This window comes from Natator depressus, chromosome 2 (genome assembly GCF_965152275.1).
Source record: "Natator depressus isolate rNatDep1 chromosome 2, rNatDep2.hap1, whole genome shotgun sequence".
Lineage (NCBI taxonomy): Eukaryota > Metazoa > Chordata > Testudines > Cheloniidae > Natator > Natator depressus.
In genome coordinates this window covers 98,496,384-98,509,285 of record NC_134235.1, presented here as the reverse complement: position 1 = coordinate 98,509,285, position 12,902 = coordinate 98,496,384, and the positions used below count along the sequence as shown (strand labels likewise).

Below are 12,902 nucleotides of genomic sequence, written 5' to 3'. Positions count from 1 at the left end.
ACCACCCCTTGGGCCCAAAGTACATAATCATCCAGTAATTGAACTGAAATGCCTAAATGGCTGGATCCCCTAAAGGACATAGGTATTTATCAGTGAAGAAAGTAAAGAAAATTTAACAGACCCCTATGGCATTCTCCTGCACTAGTAGAAATACTATGTAAATATAGCTGACCTGGACCTGCTAGGCTCTTCTGAAATCATTACAGGATACAGAACAATGCTTGGCTGTTACGGGGACTGTAAATAATGTAAAGATAAGAAACAGAATTAAGCTGAAAACAGAAGTCTCAATTTTAAAAAAAATAATTTGTGAAGAATTAAGAAAAGGGGATAGAAATACACCTATAACAACAGTGTCAATAATAGTATGTGAAAGCAAACCCCCAACGGGCCTCACATTTAATAGCCCCTCCAAAATGTATGGATAGTGGATCCCAGGCTTTCACTTACTGTAAGTGTCATAGAACTCATGAGATAGAGCACTGAAGGCCCTGACAGCTCTCTTTTACATTCTAAATGACATCTGCATTCAACAGAACAGAAATAAAGATTAAGAGAAACACCTCATACGACTGTGCTCAGCTTACCTCAAAATGTAATATTTAAAAAGTACAGAGAAACACAGGTCTGTCTTCTTGTATTGTAAGTAAGAACTGGTGTCAAAGCCTCAGAGGTCTTCATAGCTGCAGGAAAGGCAAGTACCACAGTATCCAAAGGACAATGGGAGCCTAAGCCACAGCATCTTACTCAGCCAAAACTCCTGATGAAGTCAAAAGGAATTTTGCCTGAGGAAGGGGCTCATCAGTGGGCTATGAATACACAGCAAAAATGGTTCCAAGTACATTTACACAGCACAAGATTAACATGGCAAAAGATTCTCAGCCCGTCTTACACGTCAGTGATCAATAGAATGCCCCTTACTAATTAATAAAATCACAATGATTTTGTATCTGTAGGAGGGTAACTTACTGCAAGTATACTTTAAGAGGTTATTAATACTTATGGCTTAGAACAAAATATGTCAGCATACAGATCGTGAAGAGATTATTTCAAATATATGTTTGTTGGTTGATTGCATAAGTGATACCTCTTATTGCTTGAACAACACCTCAAAGGCAAAATAATGATGACATGACAATGTATGTAAATCAAGAACTGCATGTGGGTTTATTTTACACTTGAGAAAACAGTGGATTTAATTGTGTGAACCAAAATGTACTGTACAATATTAATGATAAAACATCAAAATGTATAATTCATAGTGCATTGCTTGCTTTATTTTTATTTATTTATTTTTGTCAGATAGTTCCTTTAAGTACATGCATCTGGAAAGATGCAGGTGCCAGTAAAATTTCTCTATTTAAATCAAGCTGCAGGAACTAAATTTTATTCAAAAAGTGTGGTTTTACATTATATACACAGAAGTCGAATATAAAATGACAATATAAAAAGTTAAAAGAGAAAGCATACAGCCAGAAGGTACAAAGAAAGTTAAACAGTTTAAAATGGTACGATATGTAACATGTATTTTTTTAAGCTGATGCTGGCAATTTACAAGGAATGGAATCCAACATTTGCCCCTTTTTATGTTTTGTTTTTTGTTTTCATTTACCAATGCAGCACACTATAGAAAGGTGAGCTTGTACCAAAGCTTAACATTTGTAAATAACTATAAACTGCAGTATTTTACAGGGAAAAAAAGCATTTTTACACTTTTTTTTTAAACAACAGCTTGCATACTTTTTTTGCCAAAAAAGTGGCAATTTTCAGCATCCAGAGGGTTTGGGCATAGTGGCAACTTGGTTTGCTATTTTATATTATTTTTATTATTTTTTTTATTATTATTATTAAATTCTTACAGTTGTGGCTTCCTAACCCCATGAGTACTAGATAGCTTTCCTTCGTCCAAGAACTGCATGCATCTTTTCTCCACAAACCAGTTCTGCGTTAAAAAATGCTCATTCAATTTAAAAAAAAAAATCTTTAGTACATTTTGTTTTTGACATAGTTTTGATTTGAATGAAATCCCTTTAAGCCTCTTTATTTATTTAATTATTTGGAAAGGCACAGAAATGCTATTACAGTTCTTCGAGGGTTAAAACTTGACACTACTGGGTTCTGTGACCTTTATTGTCATGGCAACTTTGCAATTTTAGGATGTCTTTTTATCATTGTTCTTTGTGTCTTTCTTTACTGCTAAATTAATGTCTCTCAATAGTGTCTCCTACTATATTCTACAAAAGATAGCTTAACATCAAGGACAGATGTTGAAAATAAAGGTCAGACTTTTACTCACAAAAAAACCAAAACAAAGCAAAAAAAACCACCATGCACAGATCAGACAAAGAGCATATAAATATAACTACAAAATAAGTGTAAGAAAAACCAAGGTCCAGATAGGCAGTTCAGCAACAAAAGTAAGACTGATTTCAGAGGCTCAGGTCAGGCCTAGTGCAGTACTATGAAGAAGTTTAGTGCAATGTTCCCATGGTCACTTGCATACCTAGCTGCTTACCTGGACGCTATTGTTTTTCTAACTCAGTTACATAGATCAGATGGTCCTCTGGGGACTTGCCGTGTGTTTTACTAAGGTGCAGTTTGACTGCGTGCTTGCTTGCAAAAGTTCGGTTACAGAGCTTACACTGGAATGTGGATCCCAAGTCCTCCTCAGAAATTCCAAGTGAGCCCAAAGTCTTGTTCGTGAGGACTTTTGAAACATTCTGCTGTTCTTGAATCTGATTTAGTGGCAACTTTGACAGATCCTTCAAACTAAACCCTAAATGTGTCTCTAAGTGACTTATGTATGTAGAAGCAGTCCTGAATTGAGAGGCACAATCATTGCAAAAGAAAACAGGATGTCCTGTGTCTAGGTTCTTTAAAAACTTAGTTCCACCTGTCCTCCTTAACTGATACTTCACATTGGCCAGCCAGTGGCTAATTGTGGTCATGGAAAGACCAGTAAACTTAGAGATGTGTACCCGCTCCTGTGGACCGAGGTCTGACATAATATATTTGCCTTCTGGTGTCTCCCTCAAGCTGGAAGCAAACTGTGCTTGAAGGATCAGAAGATGCTGAGGGTTCCAGTTGGACTGCCTGCCTTTCCTCTTGTGTACTGGTGACAGCTCATCCAGAGCTTCCTCAAAACTGCTTCCATCAGCATCCGACTTCTCTGACACAGTAGACGGAGTCGAAGACTTGGGTGTCAAACGCCCGGTGAGATTTTTCACCATATCAGAAATATCCATTAGGGCGCTCTCCCTTAGAGGAGAAGAGACAGAGTCAGCCACACTGGAAACAAGAGGTTTGCTTTTGGACTTGGTTAAATCAATGGGCTGATCACTGTTTTCATAGTAGTACCGGTCGATGGCATCAGCCTGCTTGACCGGAGTGGTCGGGTAAATAGGTTTGTCCAACATACTGTTGCTAATTTTGTACAACATGGCCAAAGGGTCCAAGGAGGGGCTTACTGGCTTAGAAACTTTGCCTAGGTGGGTATTCATAATGGACTGTAAAGCACTCAATGGGTTAATGAAAGATGGCTCAGGCGAATGATCTGTGATGATTCCTAAATTATTACAGCCATTTGCGACTTTTGCTTTGAGTGGCTCTGTACCATTTGGAGTATGAGCTTCAGCTGGACTGTCCTTTTTGACCTTCTGAACTTCTGCATTGGGACTCTTTTTCTGCTGCTGTTTGTTGTTTATTTCCTCTGATTTGGGAAAGTCTTTGTTTTCTTTAGCAGCAGGTGATGTTGGTTTAACGGGAGAACTCTTCTCTTTCTCTGCAGGTTTTTCTTCCCTCTTTACATTGATTTTACCTGTAACCTTCTCCACCAGCTCCTCCATCGCAGACACATTACTCTTGTGAGGTGGGGGTGTGAGACTACCTGGGGAATGGACGAGTGCACTGTGTTCCGACGACAGTGATTTTACACTACTGGCATAGGATGGCTGCATTTGAACACTCTGCACTGTGGGTTGTAGGGACTTTACTGTTCCCGGTAGCTGGTAAGCTGCATGAATGCTGGGGTATCCTCCCCAGGAAGGTGCTCCATTCTGAGCCTTGCTGATGGCTGTTGTCACCGTGTTCTCAAGGGATTTCAATATGTCTATTCCACCTTTAGGACTGTCATCCAGATCCTCCTCTCTGAGGTACTGATATAAAGTTGTTGGCTCAAATTTTTCCGTAGAGTCCTCACTCTCCTCTTTTATCTTTTTGTCTGTTTCAGTGACAACCACCTTTTCCTTTTCTGGGTCCTTCTTCTCCTCAGAGTTTGTAGACCCAGCTGGAGAATCAGGATGCTTTTTAATATTGGAGGCTGGTAGTCTCGTATGGGTGGTAGGTGGCAGAGGTATGGACTGTATCTTTTCCTCCACCACAGGGTCCAACACTAGTTGTTTTCCTTTTTTCGAGGCGGAGTTGGTCACCTTCAAAAAATGACCAGTGACCATCATATGAGCAGTAAGTTGCTGCAACGTGTCATGAGAACTGCCACATTCCATGCATTTCAATATCTGGGCTTTACGGGCCTCAAACTGCCAAGTGTAGCTAGCACCATTTTGATAGCCATAGCGATTGTTTGGAGTCACATAGGGATTGGCAGTTTTCTGATCCTTTGCAGACTCACTCAATGCACCCTCTGCAGTGATCCCTGGTGGCTCAGGTGAACAAGGTGAAGCTAAGTCCTGAAGTGCTCGCTTTTTGGTAGAAGGGACCAATTTAGTGATGGCTGGTACTGGTTCCTTCAGAGGCACTTTCTGGTAATGCTTTGTTTTTATCATATGGACACTCAGGTCTTGCAAAGATTCAAATGAATGCCCACAGTACATGCATTTCAGCACTTTTTGAGCATCCTCTTTGCCTTCCATTTCCATAAGTGAACGTTTTCTAGGCTTTGACCACCGTTTGGTCTTTTCAGATTCTTTATCTCTGTTGTCATCACGGTAATGTCCAGTTTCATTCATATGCACTGTTAGCTCCACCAGTGTGTCATAGGCTGCACTGCAGTCTTTGCATCGAAATTTACTAGCACCGGTGAACACAGACCCATAGAGTTTATTGTTTTGCCGGTAAAGCTGAACTGTGCTGAACAGACTAGGCTCTGGGAGAAGTCCATACGAAGAAGTCTGCTGCAAAGTTTTAGCTAATGCAGCTTGGTGCCAGTCATAACCTGAGCCACCACTGTTACTGTTACTAGTATTACAGTTACTCGTACTAGTACTGGTACTAGTGTTGGTACTGGTACTGTGGGTGTTGGTATTAGCATTGCAATTGGTGGTGTTTTCATTCTGGCTGATTTCATTGTTGCTGGTAGTTGGACTGGATTTCTTTAAGTCCAAAGCTAAACTGGACCAGCAAGACTCTGAGAGTAAATTTGCATACACAGCTTTTATTTGTGCCAAGCTGTCCTGTGGATAGGAAGCATTGTCTGTGCACTGATGATCCTCTTTCTCTTCTTGAGAGGAAGTGCTTTTGAAATGGGCCAGATGATCACTGTTTTCACTAAACGGCGAACCATAGCCTGCATCTTGATTAGTTGCAGTGCTGACTGGGGAGTTCTGGTAGCTTTGAGCCTCTTTGATCTCTGTTTCTTCATTGCACAAATACTCACTCTCCTGGATGTCTAGAGATAGCCCGTCATCCTCCACTCTGTCTTCATCTATTTCCGCTGCCTTCAATTCCTCCTCAGGAACATATGCTTAAAATATAGAAAAACAAGACACAGTTACGGAATGCGCACATTTTATATCACTGCCATCTCTCAGACTAAACACGTTAATGATGAGGCCAAATTTTAAAGGTACAAACAACACATCCCCACCACTTACACACTCAACCTGTACACCCTTAACTTAACTTCAACCTTAACTCTTAATAGGTAGTATTAATTTTTATGCTAGTAGAGTAAGGTGCAACAGACAGTACCACAATAGTCACCATCGTTATGTTTAAAAAGCATTAAGCTGATTCCTCTCCTCATTATTAAGAGTAATTAAATAGAGCAGTAGTCAGGCAGTGAGATACATTATGTGTGTACAAAGCAGATGTGTGAGGTTGACATCTGCTCCATGAACCTGGGTTCTTAGAATCACTAACTGGACTGATCCCATTTGCTGAAGCCCTGTAGCAAATTGACCTCAGCTGCACCCTCAAGGGCAATCTCCTTGGCAAAATCAGTTGCAGACAACTGACTCTAATGGAGCCATACTTGGCAAAAGTGTCAGGTCAATTATTGAGGAGGTTCCTGGTGGCTTGTTGCATTGGGTTCATTAGAGAGTGGCGTAATCTCACAGCTCTTGGCTTTCACTGGCATAGAGCATTTTTTAATATAACATTTAAATGGTAAACTGACTTAAAGAGGACAACATAGGATAACAATTATTATTGTTCTGTATGAACAGGAGATACTTTATCCCCCTACACTATAACATGGCATGGGTGCCACATTACTATTCTGGCAAGAGCCATTGGTAGCTAAAAATAAAATAAAATGAGTGAGCTGAATATTTAGAAGCGCTAAACATAAAACGTAACACTACATTGATTATTGGCTTACAGTAAATATCAAACTTTGCTATTGTATTGCCATCTGGTGAAACTCTACAAATTACATGTTCATCTGTATCAAACTATTTTTTAAGCTAGCAAATGTGATATTCATGAGCAGATGCCACTATATCAAAATACATTTACTCCAAGGGCCCAATTCACAAAAGTGGCTTACATGCACCTAAGTCAGAGGTGGGCAAACTATGGCCTGCGGGCCACATCCGGCCTGCAGGACCCTCCTGCCTGGTCCCTGAGCTCCTGGCCTGGGAGGCTAGCCCCCGGCCCCTCCCCGGCTGTCCCCCCTCTGGGCGGCTCTGGGCAGCCAGGCAGTGCAGTTGCAGAGCCGTGGCCTGACCTGGTGCTCTGGGTGACGTGGCGGTAGCGCCGCCAGCCACCGGTGCTCCAGGCAGCGCGGTAAGGGGGCAGAAGGGGTTGGATAGAGGCAGGGGAGTTGGTGGTGGTGATCAGGGGTCGGGGTGTGGATAGGGGACGGGGGGGAGGGGAACAGAGGGGTTGAATGGGGCAGGGGCCCCGGGGGGGGGGCAGTCAGGAAGTAGAGGGGGGTTGGATGGGATGGCGGGGGGCAGTCAGGGGTGGAGGTTCCGGGGGCGGTCAGGGAACAGGGAGCAGGGAGTGGTGGATGGGGTAGGAGTCCCAGGGGGGCCGTCAGGAGACAGAAAGGGTTGGATGGGGCAGGAGTCCTGGGGGAGCCATCAGGGGGTGAGAAGCAGGGGGTCGGATATGAGGTGGGGACTGTGCCATGTCTGGCTGTTTGGGGAGACACAGCCTCCCCTAACCAGCCCTCCATACAATTTTGGAAACCCGATGTGGCCCTCAGGCCAAAAAGTTTGCCCGCCCCGACCTAGGTGATAAATGTACATTTTCATTGTATAGTAGAAAACATACATGTACACTTTTGCCTCCACATTTATAAAAGAAGCACTTGGCCAGAAAAATCACCTTGGTTGTGGAATGTAGGTGAGTTTATGTGCAAGTCAAAGTAGAAAATAAACATGGGTTGAGAACAGCTTTCTGACATGGAAAAAAAATATTTTTACGTTGGGTGAATTGTGCACAGAGCCATTCTGAAATGTGTGCAATTCCCTTGCAGGAAGAAAGGTTGAAAGAAAGCCAGAAAAAGGCACTTCTGCTCCAATGTGATATGAAAAAAAAGAAACAAATAAAATAAAATACACTTATCACCCTAGGAAGTTTTAGTTGTTAGGTATTAATACAATTTGTGCCATTTTCCACAAGCGTTTGCTAATTCTTTCATTTCCAGACTTTTTCCCCTTTAAAAAATCAAAATTTAATCCTCCCATTTTAACAGGAAGACTATTTAAAATGTTTGTTTTTACAGAACAATAGTATCTACAATCACTATGTGACACTTCTAGGTTTACAGTAGACTCCTAATACACTCCTTGCACAACTATAGCCCCATATTTCAAGACAAGGGGACATGTGACTCATCCACTTCCATCCCCCTACCACTGTAGTCCTGTTCCTTATCATGTCCTCCTCAACCCTCTACCCAGTCTATAACTGCCTGTCTCATTCTTATCTCTGGAGATACTTTTGTTTTACTAAAAACGGTTACAAGTTAAAAATGACACAGTTTCAGGTAAAGTCTTATTAAAAGGGTAGCTGAGCCACAAGCCTTTTATTTAAAAAGTATGTAATGGTATCAGGGAGGAGGAGGAGGAGACCGGGCAAAACAGAAGAAGCTGGAGAAAAGGCTCAGAGGGAACCAGAAAGGATGATGTTCTCCAACAAAGAAAAAGAAAGAAAAAACTACTATTCATTTATTCTGTAAAAACCTCAGCTCTTACAGTGTTATCACAAGAATGTCACGAAGGGCCCACAATGTATTATAGCCTTGTAATGCTGTTACTTTTATAATTTTAAATTGTGTGTGTGTGTTGTAGCGGAATCCACTAGCACAGCTGTAGTTCAGAGTCTGTCAGCACTCGCATAATACATTCCTGTTTTCAGGTATTTATAACTGCAAAAGAAAGCATTTTATAGGAAGGCAAATATAGACAATTATGGAATCTGGGACCTTTTTTTCTGATAGTGTTTTTCTAAATTAAAATTTCCAGGCTCACAGTGCATAACATAGACTAGGCCCTTCTGGCATTTTTTCTTTACATATAAAAATATGAGCTATTAATGACTGACAGTCAGTTACTATGGAGGAGCTGAAACTTAATGGGACATATTTTCAATTGGTATAAATTAATGTAGCTCCAGTAACTTCAACTGAGCTATGCCAATTTACACTGGCTGATAATTTAATCCAATGTTTTAATAAACATGACTAACTTCTTCAAGTTGCAGATCAGTGCTACAGGTCAACAATCTGCATGACTGGTCCAGTAGGTCGTAATTATTTTTCAAAAGTGGTAAATAAAGTTACATTTTTAGTAATTACTGTAAATACCTGCTTCAAATCAGTTTCTATATGTAAGTGATAACTGATCCAAATTATTTTTTTTTCTGTTTAATTTATGATGATCTTTCGTGTCGATTCTCATACACTGTTGATTGGTGGGGAAGTTTCTTTTATTTCCACCAGAAAGGGAGTTAAACTACACCAAAAAATGTTTAAGTTACGTGAAATGTCTGGTGCTAACCCACTAAAACAAAGAACCTGAGTGTTAAAATGAAATTCCATCTTTCACCTTCTTTCTTACTCTTAGTTTTTACTGAGACTACTACAAGGGTGAGTTCTTTTACATGCCAAGATATACTGATATACAAGATATACTAGCTAGAAAGTGGACAGAGAACTTTCTGCCTTAACGATGATTTTCCTTTCTTTCAAAATTTAAAATCAGATCCTGAAAACAATCCAAATTTTTATATATATGTATATATCTACACACACACACACACACACACACACGCATGCAGTTATTATAAATAATTTCTAAATAAACACACACATACACACACACGATGTACATTAGGTAATATGGTAGTTTATTTGAATTGTTTTAATTTATATTACTACCATTAGAAACTATTTCATTGAAACCCTCTGATTATTGTTGAGATAAATATAATACTTTTTATTCAGGACTTTAATAATGTTTCTAGTAAGAATATTAATACAAACAACAGAATATGATATTTCACAAGGTCAATGAAATTTTCTAGTCCAGAAGTTTTCTATGACAGATATTACAGAAAAACAGAAAATAAAGACAAAGTTGTTACTTTTCAAAAATATATATTTACTAAAATTTCCCCTAGGGAAATCTGATGAATAAGTAGGCGTTGGAATTCTCTTTCCACAGTTATTTGTATAGAAAAGTGCTATTATCCTAACTCAAATAAAACAGAGAAACTGAGATTCTCTCTCCCTATTTAAAAATGACAGACAGACAGACAAATGGACAGAAAGATTCCAGTCATTTTTTTTTTAAATGTTAAAACAACTCCCATCAACCTTCTACATACACTTCCTGCACCTACAAAAATGTTGCAAACTGTGATACTGGTTTACATGTGTGTCCTGCAACCACACAGAAATATACAGAGCAGCAATAAAAATTCATCTCCAGCAACTTCACTATACCCAAAGCAGAAGATATTTTAGTGCATAATGTTGCCAATCCCTCTCTCTCTGAAAAAAAATCATCAAATTACAGACACAGGAAGAAATAACTAGCGATTGGAAGTGGTCTGCTTTTCTTTTTACTAAACCTTGTTAATATTTCTTGCCCACAAGATGTGCCTTCTGGATGCCAATGTTTCCCCATAGATGTACTGTCATCTCTGAACAGCATTAAAATCTGTGCATTCTAATGTAAGTGGACATGAGGCGCTATATATCGAACATGTTAGTGGTACAGCACATTGTGTTTGCTTCAGTGAGAAGGTTTACACTATAAATACACATCCATTGTCTGAAGAGGCAAACACACACTGGAAATATATAAATGGTTTTAAAACCATTATATTTTTTCATGAAAAATATATAAAATAATTTCTTAATCCTTAGCCCAGTACTTCTGAAGGAATTTCTCTCTAGCCTAGATATACTTTTCCATTTATAAAAAGGATTGTAGTATTCAAACATTATTTTAGGAATGGCAAAAAGTGATAACTGTAGAGTGAAAACTCTATCAAGGCCAGACAATAATGGATCAAAATATAACTGTAAGGAAAAAATATCCAAGTATTTAAGGCCCCAATTCAGTAAAACACTCAACTATGTGCATATCTTTAAGCATATGCTTATGTCCCATTGAAATCAATGAGACTTAAGTATGTGTTTAAGTGTTTTGTTGAACAGGGCTTGGGCATAAAGTTCTTTGTTGAATAGGCCTAACCGGGGACAAAATAAATCTGGTATCTTTATGAACCATCACAATTCAGCACACAACAGGTGTGTTTTCACAGCATCTGATGTTTATCCATCCAATAGAAAACAGCAGCTGAAGTTTCCACAATTCTGTACTGTCATCTGGCATGAACCAGGTTCCCGAGTGGGGGTGACTTGCACTTATGTGAAAGCACCTTTCACACCTCAAAAATATGATTAGATAGACAGATAGTGTATATATTTACCAATATATTTTCAGAGTATAATATTATTAGTGATTCACAAAAGAGAATCCAAAAGCCCACATTGTAAGGCGTTAAGATACCTGCTGGAGGATTTGAAAATTTTCCAAATTAGAACATATGAGTTCTCACTAAGAATCATAACAAAGATCCAAGAAATATATTTGTGTATGTTTATATATATATATGTATATATTTTACAATGTCACTACAGTGCCAAAAAATGGGTTAGTCACAACAATTGCTGAAGAGCAGTACAGCCTATCAGGCAACCAAAGGACCTACTCTAGTGGTTTGTGTCTTTCATTTATAATTGCAAGAAAATAGGGGGCAAAATGCTAGCACTGCTTCCCTTGTAATTTTAATATAATGGGTCTAAAAAGTAGATAAGGTATTGAAACAAGAATGACCTCTGTGCTTCGAGCAAGTTGAATGATAACCTTAAAGGCAACCCATTAAAAACCAACAGAAAGATTCCTCACCTCCTTCTCTGCCTCCCCTTACCCACCATCTATTCCCCTTGGAATGAATGCTGCAAATTATTAGCCAACCTTTGCAATTGGAGACAGAAGCAGCTTGCATGCGGGTGTATTTTCACAGCGATTCTAATCTGAGAAATGTACTTGCTTTTCCTCCTCTATCTGATAAACTATACATTCAAGCATTCTCATTAGTGTTCGGATCACCAAAGAGAGCTGGAGATGAATCAGTCCATCCACCCCTCCTCTCCCTGCTCTGTCGAGATTATTTCATTGAAATGTTCATTTTCGCCCCTGCTGGCAACATTAGAATGGAAGTATTTAACCTGTTTCCATTACTTATACAAATTACCATTATGGGGTAGGACAGATGTTAGAATCATGCCACATAACTGACTTCCATACATTCTTTACAGGGAGGATAAGAAGAGGAAAAGCTGTTAGATCATATTATCCAGTCTCAATAATGTTCTCTCTGCTACTAGATTCATTAACTTCCAACATCAATGTTTCACTTTCTTTCTGTGCGAAAATGCTCCGTCTCGTTGAGCTCATTTAATTTGGAGCAGGAAGTCTTTGTCAGGAATAATTTTTTGATCAGGTGCTCTAACTAAGGAGTGGGGAGGAAAGAATAAAGAAGAGTGGGGGAAAATCCAACACCTTGTCGAAAATGTTATTTCTCTAACATGGATGATGAAAGAGAAGTCAGTTAAGACGCTGGTACTCAAAGATGGCTGTCACTTCAGATAGGGGATGGCACGACTCACCTCGACAGGTGACACTTTGGTGGAGTAAAGACTTGCTGCATTATTGAGAGCACCAGAGATCAGGATGACAAAGACTGTAGGCCCAGGATGCCTGGGGCTCCTAGAGAAGTGAATTCAGCAGGAAGATGGATTTCAGCCTCCATTTGCATCACTAACTAATAGTGAAGTACAAAACAAAAGTCTGAGGATTAGAAGGTTACCAGAGAAGCACATGGGTACAAAAAGGAAACAGCTCAGTCTCTGTCAGTAATGTCTTCCTAATAATTCTGAAAGAGGAGACAAAAAACTCAGAACATTTAACTTTTAAAAAATCCTTTGCTTCCAAATTACTTAGTTGAAAGTTTTTCTGCGATATTATCTCTTGTTTCCCTTTAACTCCTGCTTAAGGCATTGTGACTTTGCAATCCCAGAATGTATCCTTGTGTTGTGACTGTACCTAGGAATCACTGTAAAAAGGCATTGAAATTGCCAGCTCTTTTCACATGAACAGGTTTGCAAACAAATTTCAGCCCCAGAATATGAACAGGGAAAT

The 12,902-nt window shown here is 39.5% G+C and overlaps 1 protein-coding gene across 1 annotated transcript in view; it reads right to left on the bottom strand.

The window, feature by feature from the left end:
• Nucleotides 1–1,163: 1,163 nt before the first annotated feature.
• Nucleotides 1,164–12,902, bottom strand: part of TSHZ1 (teashirt zinc finger homeobox 1) — a 55,489-nt gene continuing 43,750 nt past the window's right edge. The window contains exon 2 of the mRNA XM_074944728.1: nucleotides 1,164–5,698. Within this exon, the coding sequence (XP_074800829.1) occupies nucleotides 2,523–5,698 (3,176 nt within the window). The 3' untranslated portion in view covers nucleotides 1,164–2,522. The remainder of the gene's footprint in view (nucleotides 5,699–12,902) is intronic.